The sequence below is a fragment of the Drosophila subobscura genome, chromosome E, assembly GCF_008121235.1.
Source record: "Drosophila subobscura isolate 14011-0131.10 chromosome E, UCBerk_Dsub_1.0, whole genome shotgun sequence".
NCBI lineage: Eukaryota > Metazoa > Arthropoda > Insecta > Diptera > Drosophilidae > Drosophila > Drosophila subobscura.
The window spans coordinates 172944-186333 of record NC_048531.1 but is presented as its reverse complement, the minus strand read 5'-3'; the positions used below and the strand labels follow the sequence as shown (position 1 = coordinate 186333).

General features: G+C 40.9%; 1 protein-coding gene across 1 annotated transcript in view; it reads right to left on the bottom strand.

Moving 5' to 3' along the window:
* Positions 1–13390, bottom strand: part of LOC117892167 (transcription-associated protein 1) — a 95426-nt gene that overhangs the window by 41393 nt on the left and 40643 nt on the right. Inside the window, 4 exon segments of the mRNA XM_034798233.1 lie at positions 62–679; positions 1953–2156; positions 2208–2351; positions 2421–2499. Of these exon segments, the coding sequence (XP_034654124.1) occupies positions 62–679; positions 1953–2156; positions 2208–2351; positions 2421–2499 (1045 nt within the window).

Here is a 13390-nt window from a genome sequence, read left to right as displayed (position 1 = left end):
AGGACTATTTTATGGTTTGTAAGCTTCTTATTTTAACAAATAAAATTGAATGAAAACTTACCTGACTAATTAAGGTAGGTGAACCATTTAAAGCAGAAACCAATGGATCCATTAACATAGGCAAATAAGGCAGCAAAGACGACAGTCGAACCGGTACAGTCAAACAAAGCTCCACAAAAAGATCGCGCATATGTTGTTTATGAAATCCACTTTGTAATCGATTCAGACCTTCCAATAAATTTGGTAATAGGGGTAAAAATTCTTGGTACAGTAAGTCATGACTGCCACCACCTATAGATCTAAACAGTGCCCTAAGTAGTAAAAAATAGTTGTACGGCTCATCAGAAATCAATGCTAATTCCATTGAGCGGATAACTATTTTGTGAAGATGCGGGCGTAACATCTGTTCGTTTTCGACAGGAAAGAGACTGACGCTTCCAAAAACTAGTTTAAATAACCTTAGATACAAATTAGATCGCTCAACGTTTGATCCCATTTCTTCCATTTTTTCCAAAAGATATTCCACCAAAACTGTGGCAAAAAGCGGCGATGTTGTTGGATTAGCTAAAAACGAGTTTGCTATTACTTGAAGGGATTGATTTTTATAAATCCTCTCCACCAAAAAATTTATTGTGGTCGCAAATATTTCCTGAAAGTTCTGCGAATGCATCATAAGGAACTGTTGAATATAAAAAAATAAATAAATTTAAAAAAATTGATTAATTTTAAACACACTATAAACATAGTTACATATGTACTTATGCAGCTATAGTCGATATATTAACCTGATAGACAAAAAATATTATCCGAGTACACAGTCAACACCATTTAAACTCATCGTTCCAAGCGAAAAAATTGAAAAAAGTTATTTCTATGCTTTTTTAAGGTAGAGTTTTTATACCCAGTGCATGAAGAGTAAAGAGCGTGTATTGTATTTGTTTTCGGAGCAATGTGCGTAACGCACAGAAGGAAATGTTTCCGACCCTATAAAGAATAGTCAAATCGTTTGTTCTCTTTCGTAGTGACCAGACGTATTTTTGTTTTGCGCTCCGTACTTTCTTTTCTATTTTGGATAAACGACCGGTGTTTATTTCAAAATAACTCTAAAATTGTTTACTGAATGCTTTACAACTTTAACCTGCTGTGCAGCAGCTAATTTCGTTTGCCACTCCAAGGGCAACGACTGCAGGTGATCAAGTTTCGGCTACCGAATCGATCATCTCGGAGAACATGCAGCCAGTTAGTACTGTAGCGTCCGTATCTGTCGAGTCCGCTCCAAAGCCACATCGTATCCGATCTATTTCGATCCACCAGAACAGACGGAAGGACGGACAGACAGACATAGACTCGGCTATTGATGCTGATCAAGAATATATATACTTTATGGGGACGGAAACGTTTCCTTCTGTGCGTTACATACAACCGTTATTCGCACAAATACAGTATACCAATTTACTCTTCGAGTACCGGGAATAAAAATACCGTTAAGGTACAGATGTTCTACTGAGTACCGGGTATAAAAGTTGTGACGCGTAAGAAGCGTCTCAAGCGACCATTCTCGTTTTTGAAATACACTTGTATCAGTGTGATATCACAGCAGTCTGGAGACAACATTTGGTGGCTGTAAATCTTATAGTCTCTGAAAACTACCCGACAAACAAGACGGACAGACGGACGGACAGACAGACATGGCTATATAGACTCGACAATTGATGCTGATCAAGAATATATATACTTTATGGTGTCGGAAACTCTTCCTTATGTGCTTTACATATGTACATCCACTTTTGTGCACAAATACAATATACCCTAATTACTCTTTAAGTACCAAACCATAAACATTTTCCGTAATTAAAAATGATTTTGTTTTGGAAGAATGCTATTTCGATCCCATTTAATAGGGAATAGCCATATGCTGGTCAAATGGTCAAATGGAAAACTTTGTTACTTACAATGCCACTGAAATGCTCCAAAACTTCTTTTTCTTCTTTACTTCTGGATATTAATCCTGAAGTTCGCTGTTGGTTTGGATTAACGTTAATTGTATAAATATCTAAGGCCTCCATTGCATAATGAACTAAGTCAATATATACACATAAAATCTCTGGATTAAAAAGCTTTTCTTGCGTAATAAGACTTGTATCACAAATCTGAAACTGTACAAGTTATTAGAGAAAATAGAATTTGAAAATAGATTTGAAACATACTTTTGAATTGAAAAAGCCCCATGTAATTGTTTTAACTCCACCGACGAGCGTTTTGACTAAGCTTCGAAACTCAGCAACATTCACTGAACACACCCATTGAGCCCCAGATGTCGATGCCTTAGCTTGTTCACTTGACAGCTGATCCTTATAAGAAAATACATATATATATATATTTATATTATTTTAGTATAAATTATTGTTTAGAGTACATACATCTTTTAGTTCTGGCAAATTAATTAATGTTGAGTTTCCTTGAAAATTATTTGGTGCCCCAGAGTTAGACTGTCCTTTGCTGAAAATCAAATCCATGTATATTTTAAGAAATATTGATGATTTTAAAAATATATTTTGCATCAGCTACCTAAACTTTTAGACGACCTGTTAGTCAACCAAATCAATATGATCTCTTTAAAGGCTAACGGTAGTCTTTTGTTTTTGTCTTACTGATATCTTCAAAGCATATGAGCTCACAAAAGCACATTCGAAGATCATTGAGCGAAGTAATTTCATAGAGACTGCAATTGCGTCAAAAAAAGGTGAGTCAACTTCGATTTTGATGTTGGCAGGCGTTTCCACAGTGCGGGAGAAGAATTTGGTAGCGATAAGGGAACGAAGAGAAACGATGGTGCCTCGATTCGAACGAGGAGGAACGTGTGAGTCGCGTTCGCAGGTGACTCTGCTTTTATACAACCTTGTGATTTTTTTAAATTTCACATATTACATTTTTTCTACATCGGCCATTTACATCTACATCATCTCACACCAACGGAAGAGTTCTCCTCAACCAGAGCCGCATACTGCAAATGGCAAATTGTGCGAGCAAGAGAGAATGCGCAAGAAAAGGCCGAGTCAATGGAGGGGGTAGCCTCTTCAAATGTATTTTTTTATTCTGGTTATAAAAATTACTCAATTGACGCTAATTTTGGGATTCTCTACGAAAAGATTGAAAAAAACCCATAAACGGGTTTGGAAAGATGGCTTTATAGATTTTATATTATGTATTGATAACACTGAATATACATACATATGTACATACCTAATAAAATGTAACAACAAAAATAATTATGCGTCACATTTTTTTGTTTACTTTTTATTCTACCTGAAAGATGTAGTATGTGCATTAAATTTGAATAAATTCTTGCATTCAGAAATAACACTACTCGACAAAATCCATATTTTTCCGCTTCGAATCAAGCCGACTTTTTCTGATATACTGAGGGCTTTAAATTTGTTCACAGAATTATTTTTTTGTTTCTACATTTGTCAGAACTTTTTTTTTAAGAATTTTTAAAGTCTGGTATTTTTTGTAACTGTTTTTTTTTAGAGGTAGTGCTCCTTTTTTCACATAACTTAAGTATCTTACATCTGGTTGTAATGAACTTAAACATTCTTTACAGCTAATAAATGCATCTATAATATGTTTGACGTGCAAAAATGTTGATTTTTGTGAGGTATATGTGATATGTCATCTACATCTACATCACTTCTCACGCCAACACGCTCGTTTAGCTCCTTCCCCGGTTCCGACCCCATAAAGTATATATATTCTTGATAAGCATCAATATCCGAGTCGATAGAGCCATGTCTGTCTGTCCGTCTTGTTTGTCGGCTAGTTCTCAGAGAAAATAAGAGCTAGAGCCACCAAATTTTGGCTCCAGCCTGCTGTATGCTCACACTGAAACCAGTGTATTTAAAAAATCCGCCCCGCAAAAGGGCGAAAACCTCCCAAAGCTACAAAGAACGAGAAGGGACGTGTGAGACGCTTCTTACGCGTCACAACTTTTATACCCGGCACTCAGTACTACATCTGCAACTTAGCGGTTATTTGTCAAATTTTACATTTTTTCTTCATCTGTCATCTACATCAACAACACTACTCACGCCAACACGCTCCTTTAGCTCGCCACCCTCCCCTATAGACACACACTGCAGAGTCGCGGCAGAGTCAGCGGCAGAGGAAGCGGCAGAGGCAGCGGCAGAGGCAGAGGCAGTGACGTGTCAGGGGCCAGGTCATAAACAGCGCGAAGCAGAGTGTGAATGCTGCGGGACGGGGTGGGTTTGGCCACTGAAAATTAATTTCTCCATTGTGGTTATAATAATGATCCAATCGGATCCCAATTTGGCGATCTGATAGATATGGTCATTCCCTACGGAATGGCGTTTTTAGTTTTCTGTTATCTTCAAAATTGTAGATTTGGGAGGTTTTCGCCCTTTTGCGGGGGCGGAAGGGGGCGGGGCTCATTTTTAAAATACACTGGTTTCAGTGTGAGCATACAGCAGTCTGGTGCCAAAATTTGGTGGCTCTAGCTCTTATAGTCTCTGAGAACTAGCCGACAAACAAGACGGACAGACGGACAGACAGACATGGCTCAATCGACTGGGCTATTGATGCTGATCAAGAATATATATACTTTATGGGGTCGGAAACGTTTCCTTCTGTGCGTTACATACAACCGTTATCCGCACAAATACAATATACCCTATTTACTCTTCGAGTACCGGGTATAAAAACAAATGTTGAAATAGCAGTTTTCAACCGACAGCCCCATTTAGATTTGATTTCGTCGGGTATAATGCAGGTTTTGTTCAGTAGGAACCAAATTTTACCTTATTATACCCGGTACTCGAAGAGTAAATAGGGTATATTGTATTTGTGCACATAACGGTTGTATGTAACGCACAGAAGGAAACGTTTCCGACCCCATAAAGTATATATATTCTTGATCAGCATCAATAGCCCAGTCGATTGAGCCATGTCTGTCTGTCCGTCTGTCCGTCTTGTTTGTCGGCTAGTTCTCAGAGACTATAAGAGCTAGAGCCACCAAATTTTGGCACCAGACTGCTGTATGCTCACACTGAAACCAGTGTATTTTAAAAATGAGCCCCGCCCCCTTCCGCCCCCGCAAAAGGGCGAAAACCTCCCAAATCTACAATTTTGAAGATAACAGAAAACTAAAAACGCCATTCCGTAGGGAATGACCATATCTATCAGATCGCCAAATTGGGATCCGATTGGATCATTATTATAACCACAATGGAGAAATTAATTTTCAGTGGCCAAACCCACCCCGTCCCGCAGCATTCACACTCTGCTTCGCGCTGTTTATGACCTGGCCCCTGACACGTCACTGCCTCTGCCTCTGCCGCTGCCTCTGCCCTGACTCTGCCCTGACTCTGCAGTGTGTGTTTCTAGGGGAGGGTGGCGAGCTAAAGGAGCGTGTTGGCGTGAGTAGTGTTGTTGATGTAGATGACAGATGAAGAAAAAATGTAAAATTTGACAAATAACCGCTTAAGTGCAGATGTAGTACTGAGTGCCGGGTATAAAAGTTGTGACGCGTAAGAAGCGTCTCACACGTCCCTTCTCGTTTCGTTTACAAAAATGTTTGTTCTTGGAATACTAACGCTTTGCTTTGCTACCCACCCACCAGGAGCCCGTAAAACGTGAATTTTAAAATTTGCCAGCAAACTCATGCTTAGCAGGTTAACAGAAACTGCATTAACGGTGCTTCCACCAAGCACGTCTCGACATGCTTATAAGAATATATTTGGGATCGCCTGTTTTAAGAACTAACATCCATCAGCACATATCTAGACTTTTTGTATAACTTCATCACCAACGCACTTCACCAACTTTCGCCTGAAATATGCTGCATCCGTCCGGTAGCTTATATGACCGGCTCCATCCTGGAGCCGTCTGTATATATTTGGAGGTGATTAGTCAGGTCCCGTCCCTTCTCCCAGTCCTCGGGTCCCATTAGTGAGATGGGCTGAGAAATGGTGTGACGATATTTTTTGGCCTGCGGACCCAAAGAAGCAACCCGACTTGATTGATTTTGCTGTGACAAGAAGAGTGCCGCAGGCTCAGATTAGTGTTGAGCACTTAACAGATTTAACATCGGATCATTCGCCAATTCTACTTCAACTTTACGAGCATCTACAGCTTAAATACATGAAGCTTATAAGTTCCCATATTAATGTCAATGGCTGCAATACACTCCAACTTTCAACTACAACAGCTAATAACTTCCCAAGTCGTGTTCCTAGGCATATTGAAAGGCTTCGGCGAGAGTGGCAAGCCCATAGATCGCCTGCCTCGAAGGACCTGTTAAAAATATCCAACCATCTACTACGTAATGCCCTAGAAGATGAGAGAAACGGAGCTCAAATATACTATATGGAGGAACTTTCCTCAAGAAGTAAACGATTCCCTCTCTGGGGATCACCTTTACGAACACAAACAGGAGATTGGGATCTTATCAATGAAGCTTCGTACTCCCCACTACCAAAAAATCCTGAAGCTACCCACCTATCATATAAAATAAAATATAACAAAAAAATACACGATACACGATTTCACTTTACTTTCTCGCCATAATATTCAACAGCATGATGAAAAGGGGCTTTTATCCTTAACAATAGAGAAAATCCGTTAATACAATGATCCATGAAGCTGGAAAGGACAAGTCCCAGCCATCATCGTATAGATTTATCTGTCTAAAGCCGGGCCTTTCAAAGATATTTGAAAAGCTGCTCCTGAATCGTATCAAACAACACCTACAAAGTGCAGTCTCGATTGAAATTTTGTGAAAAACATAGAACCATTGAACATGTAAAAGGGATAACCTTTGAGATACGACATGCATTAGAGTATTAGAGTATTGCTCCGCTGTTTTTCAAGATTGCCTAATTCATAAATAACAAATGTTACTTCCACAACACATCCATAAAATATTGGATTCATAATTGGATAAACTATCATCTCATCTCATGGCCTTGGAAAAATGGCTAGCAGACTGGCGCCTACATGTAAATGAGCAAAAGCGCAAAAATGTCTTCTTTACCCTAAATGAGCAAACTTGCCATCCATTGTCATTAAATGGAGAGAATAAATGAGAATATTCACAAAGACTCAAGTGTCGGATTTGTTAAAGATGAAATAGCGAAGGTAAAAGCAAAGTACCAGATCAAGCTTCAGGCCCATGCCAAAAGACATGCGCAGTTTTTAACTTGGCATGAGACCTTCCCACCCATTAATAAAAGTTAGGCCCAGATTCTTAAGAATTAATTGCAATTAATTAAATAAATATATATTAGATTAAGATTTTCCTACTTGTCGTAAGTCTCTAAAACAGAAGATTCGACAAATAAAATACCGTAATACAAACAAGGAAGACGTGTGAGACGCTTCTTACGTGTCACAACTTGTATACCCTGTACTCAGTAGTTCGTCTATACCTTAGTGGTTTATTTCTATATATATTAATTTTTTTTCTGGCTATTAAAATGATCAAATCTAATCCCAATTCAGATATCTGATGGATAGGGTCTTTCCAGACGGAATTGCGTTTTTAGATTTCTCTTATCTTCAAAATTGTTGATAAAGCAAAATTTTCTCCTCCTGACTCCTGGCTCGAGGTAACTTTAAGCTTGGGAAATGGTGCACTAGTCGCCAGGAGAAGGAATTCCTGACGGAAGCAACATAACCAAAACTCTTGTTTCAGCGTGGGACCCTGCAGCGGTTCACCTTCACCATCGCCTTGTCTGCGATGGACACAAATTCTAAGACCACAAAGCGTTGGATTATGTCAACTACTAATGTCAGGTGCAAGATTTCTCTTCAGCAGCTTTGTAGAGAACAGTTGGATTGGATTCAACTTGGATGGATTTAAGAAACAGTTTGGCAAGCATATCTCGCATTTCGTTTCCTCGCTTGATTCATCATTCTCGGATGCCTGTAATCACGGATTCTGCGATGCCAGCCTAGATGCATATGGTGCCTCCGTATATGTCGTGTCCAGGCGCAGTCGTCGAGCATTGTGTTGTGCTCAAAGTCTCGCGTGGCGCCGCTAAAATCAATATCGATTCCAAAGGTATGGAATGGCGCTAAGTTCCCACATTTCTAGTAGGCTCTCAGAATGAGTGTCCTGTCTCTTCTGTTGCTGAAGCGCCGATCATAGAGCTTCGGACGCGAGTATTGCTGATCACGTCTCCGCATACCGATCTCACGTCCGCATGCATGTTTGGAAATTCGTTCTTTGGCATGCAGCGCATATTCAGAAAGGAACGCATCTTCTTGTCCTGCCCATTCAGCTGGCGTTTTTGTGGACAGAAATAAAGGAGATCAAACGCAGTGACCAAGTCGAGAAATCCAGTTCCTTCAGTTCGCTCTCTCCATTCAGGTCGTCTCGGCAACTCATCGCTCCGTTCAATGCTCAGCACCCGCTTATTTTTCCAAAGGGACATCCCGTAACTTCTGCATTGATAAGATATTATCATGAACGGAACCTCCAAGCCGGACCTCGCGCCTTGCTTGCGAAAATTCGATGGGAATATTGGCATATTGGAGGAATCAAAGCCGTTTCAAAGCTAGTCAGCAAGTGCGTGAGATGCTTCAAGACTATGCCGCGCATGGTTCAGCACATCGTGGGAGATCTGCCGAAGGAGCGTCTGCAAGGATCTCGAGCTTTTGAAGTGGATTACTGTAGACCCTTCTTCTACGGATCAGAAATCCGCACGAGTCCTCCGATAAAATGCTACATTAGCGTGTTTGTCTGCTTCACCTCTATTAAGGCCATGCACATGGAGCTCGTAAAGGACCTGACACTCTAAAGCGTTTTACTTTCACTCGAGGAAGGCCAAGTCAAATTTGGTCGGACAATGCGACAAAATCCGACTCGACGCGCTCTCAACACTTTGGAGGATTGTGGGAAGCGACCGTAAAGACTGCCACGTATCTTCTGTAACGCTCAGTTGGTTCGTTTCGTTTGTTTGTTTCGTATCGTTTGTTCTCGTCCTTTGCTCTCGCATTCAGAGAATTCTAATGACCTAGCCGTTTTAAATCCTGCTTATCTGCATTTAGGCGGACCTCATGATACGATCCTCGAGCCTGACCTAACGAGACTAAACTTCAATCGCCTGGATGGTTTTCAGCGGGTCACTCAGCTGCAGCAAACCTTCTGGAGGCGTTGGAGCGAAGAGTATCTCACTCTGTTGCAGGAGCGCTCGAAGTGGCGCACGGCCGATCAGAATATAAGTGTGATCGACGTCGTCCTGATTAAGGACGAGAATCTTCGTCCAATGCGTTGGCCGCTAGCTAGAGTGGTCGATGTCGTCCAGGGCAAGGATTAAGCTTGTCACGTGGCTGACCTGAAGACGGCCTCAGGAAACATCAGGAGCGCCGTTACTCGGTTGTGCTTGCTGCCCCTTGATGAAGATGCAAGACGAGCTTCCAAACGGGATATTATGTTCGGGCCAGCAGCTGTTGAATCAAAATAACCGGGAGCACAGCAACTTCTAGCTTCTTTCCAACATAAGTTAAACTTAGATTAAGATAAGAGATGCTAAGTCTAACGGTAGCGCTGTCGCGCTCTCCCCGAGAGAGTTCGCTCTGCACGTGTTGAAGCGCCTACAACCAAGATCGGCAGTGGCTGCCGAAGTCAGTTCTGTGCTAATCTCTCGCCAAATAGGTTGCGAACCCTTTAATAAAACTACTCGACAAAATCGAAGTTTTTTTTTCCGCTTCGAATCAAACCAACATTTTCTGATAGACTGAAGGCTTTAATTTTTTTAAAAATTATTTTTTTTTTTTTAAAGCTCAACTTTTTTAAAAGAAAAAGTTAGTCAGGATCGAAGCGGCAAAATCGTGTAGAGTAGTGTAATAGCGAAATAGAAAGCAATTGGCTTCAACTAGACATCGATATAGAAAATAGACAATTATAAATTTTAAATTTGTTCTTATTCTGTTTTGGATAAATGTTGGTGAGAAAAAAGCTTCGCATCTCAAACAGTAACAAAATGAGTAGGAACGTTTGAGACGCTTCGTATGCGTCGCAACTTTTATACCCGGTACTCAGTCAGTAAAAGTGTACCTTAGTGTTTTTTTTTACACTCTACAATTACAACAATTCTACATCTACATCACTTCTCACTCCAGAGAGAATGTGCAAAAACAAAACAAAGCTGCTGGAAGGGGTGGGGGTAGCCACTGCAAATTAATTTCTTCATTCTGGCTATAATAATGATCCAGGGTAATCCCAATGCGGTGATGTGAAAGATATGGTCATTCTCTTATCTTCAAAATAGTGGATACAGCAGATTTCGCCCTTTGTGGAGGCGGAAGGGGGAAGGGCGAAATTTTGAAAAAACACTTGTAACAGTGTGAGCATACAGAAGTCTGGATGCAAAACTTGGGTGCCCCATCTCTTATGGTCTAGGCGCTCATAAGGATGGACAGGCGGACGGACGGGCAAACAGACATAGACTCGACTATTGATGCTGATCAAGAATATATATACTTTATGGGGTCGGAAACGTTTCCTTCTGTGCGTTACATACAACCGTTATTCGCACAAATACAATATACCCTATTTACTCTTCGAGTACCGGGTATAAAACTGAAACTAACTATGGGAGGGGTAGGCTAGGATAAGAGATTTAAGAAGAGAAAGGGAGTTAGTTGAGGATATAATGTGGTACACGGAATTATAATCCGAGCATAAATCCCTAAAGGGTTTTTCTACGATTAACTGAGGATGGAGGTTTATTAGAAGGAGTGTACTACGGTAGGATGGCAGTCTCACAGTTGCATCCCAGTTGAGCCCACGCAGGGCAACAAGTAAAAAGTTTTTCTGCACTGAAATAGAGAGTCTTTGTTATATAGGGGTCATCATATTCCTTTGACCACCTCTTTATAAACCCAAGCACAACCATGTCTTTATTTATATGGTAGAAATGTGTTCAGAAAACTTTAACTTGGGGTCTAGTTTAACACCTAGATAATCAACCAATGTAATTCTCTCAAGAGAACTACCGCAGAGGGTGTAAGGAGCCAGGAAGGGGCTGGAGCGATAAAAAGTCATTACATTGCACTTCGAGGCATTACGGTGTAACATATTTGCACCGCACCATGACTGAAAGCTATTGAGATCTGATTGCAAGCGAGAGTGAGATGAAATGTCCTTAAACTGGACGCGGAGCTTAACATCATCTGCATACATAAGTATTCGAGAATTTGTCAATACAGAAGGCAGGTCATTAATAAAGAGTGTGAAAAGTAAGACCCTAAATGGCTACCCAGTGGTACTCCAGAAGTAATCATAACAGGTAAAGATAAGGAGTTTTTGAAGAGGACTCTTTGAGACCTAGAACACAGGTAGCTAGAAATCCATCTCAAAAGATTGGGCGGAAACCCTAGAAGGTCCAGCTTTTGTGCAAAAAGAGAATGATTTACAGAATCGAATGCCTTACTGAAGTCAGTGTAAATAACATCCGTCTGCAAGTTACCTTGGAATCTTTTAATGACAAAGGAAGTGAACTCTAAAAGATTATTGCTTGTTGATCGTCGCCGTATAAATCCGTGCTGAGCTGGAGATATAAGTGATTTGCAAAGATGTTGCAAGTGCGGAGTTAAAATTTTCTCGAACATTTTAGGAATAGCGGATAACTTAGATATACCTCTATAGTTTTTAGCGTCAGACTTGCTACCTTTCTTATGGAGAGGAATTATAAAGGATTCCTTCCAGATGGGGGGAAAGCTAGAAGAATGGATGGAAAGATTGAATAATTTAAGCAAAGGTCCGCACAGAGACTCGGCACAGTACCTGAGTACACAGCCGGGAACTCCGTCAGGGCCCGGTGAAAATACCGGCTTAACTAAGTTCATGAAGTAAGGAGCCTTCATTTAACATAGGGCAGAAAATGCCATTCGACCTTGGTAAACTATATGGATACATAGTGCCTGGGTAGCTTTCCTGGGAATAGGTGGTTTGAAAAAATTGTGCAAAAAGATCGGCGATATCCTGATCATTGTTTGCCGACATATTGAAAAATGATAGCGATAATGGATGTGCGGACGTTCTACGCTTACTGTTTACAAAGCTGTAAAGCTGTGTAGGGTCCTGTAAAAAACGTATCCTGCATCGAAGTAGGTAGTTCCTATAGCATTGAGCATTAAGAAAAGTGAAATTTGACCGAGCTATTAAGTAATTAGAAAGAGAAGAGGGAGAACCAACTTCTTGAGATTTTTTAAATAGTCTTGATTTTAGGTTCTTTAGACTGGATAACTCTTTGGTGAACCAAGGAGGTTTCGCAGATCTAGTCGGACATGAGAGTGGGACACACGTGTCAAAAATTGTGTCAAGTACATTGTAAAAAATGTTTGTGCCTTCAATGACGTCAGTGCACGAGTACAGAGCGGACCAATCAAAATCCCTAATTAAGTTATTGAGCTTCGTAAACTCGGCTTTACGAAAGCAGCGGACTCGTTCAGATAGCCTACCCGCACGATCCGATACAGTAGGTCCAATATCTACCGACACTTCGAAAGTAGGATGATAGCAGTCTTCAGGAATAGTGAGCGGGAGTGCTCGTGTTAACAACGATAAGGTCGGATCCGAGACAAAGCACAGATCAAGCAATCGACCCAAGGAGTTTTTCACATGGTTGACTTGAGACAGGGATAGGTCTAATAAGCCATCAATAAAATCATGTGGTGACATGGGCACAAGGTTATTTGACTCGTTAACCGAAGACCAAACAGTAGGCAGGTTGAAATCCCCAAGAACTATTAAATGGTCTTTGTCAGATAGCGAGGAAGATACAGTTTTTAAGGCGGACAAGTGCTGCTCGTATATTAATACATCCGAAGTCGGTGGAATATACGAGCAAGTGACATAAATAGACTGGCCGGGAAGAATTAGTCTAACACAGAGGAATTCCAAGTCTTGTGAAACCTGGACTATGAAAAGTTCCGACGTGAAGTAAGAGTTTACTGCAATCAGAACGCCTCCTCCACGCCGAGACGAACGATCATTCCTATAAATTGTGTACCTATCTGCCAAAACTTCGGAACTAAGAATGTCCGGCTTTAACCAGGTTTCGGTAAACACAATAACATGGGATGAAAATGTGAAACTATCCATAAAAAGTGTGCTCAGCTTACTACGTAAGCCGCGAGCATTTTGATAGGCTACAACGAGGGAAATTCGTTTTTTGACTGCGAGGAATTGCAGTGGGAAGAGGTGGGCAGATCAGAGGAGGAATAAGCAGAAGAGGAAAGAGTAGAGGAGGAAGGAGCACTGGCCTCACTACTAGGAAGAGTTATGGGGGGCCTATTTTTCTTCTTAGCCTTAAACTCTTTCACAACCAGGTGCTCTGGCCAAAATTTGGATGAGCAAATGGTCTCG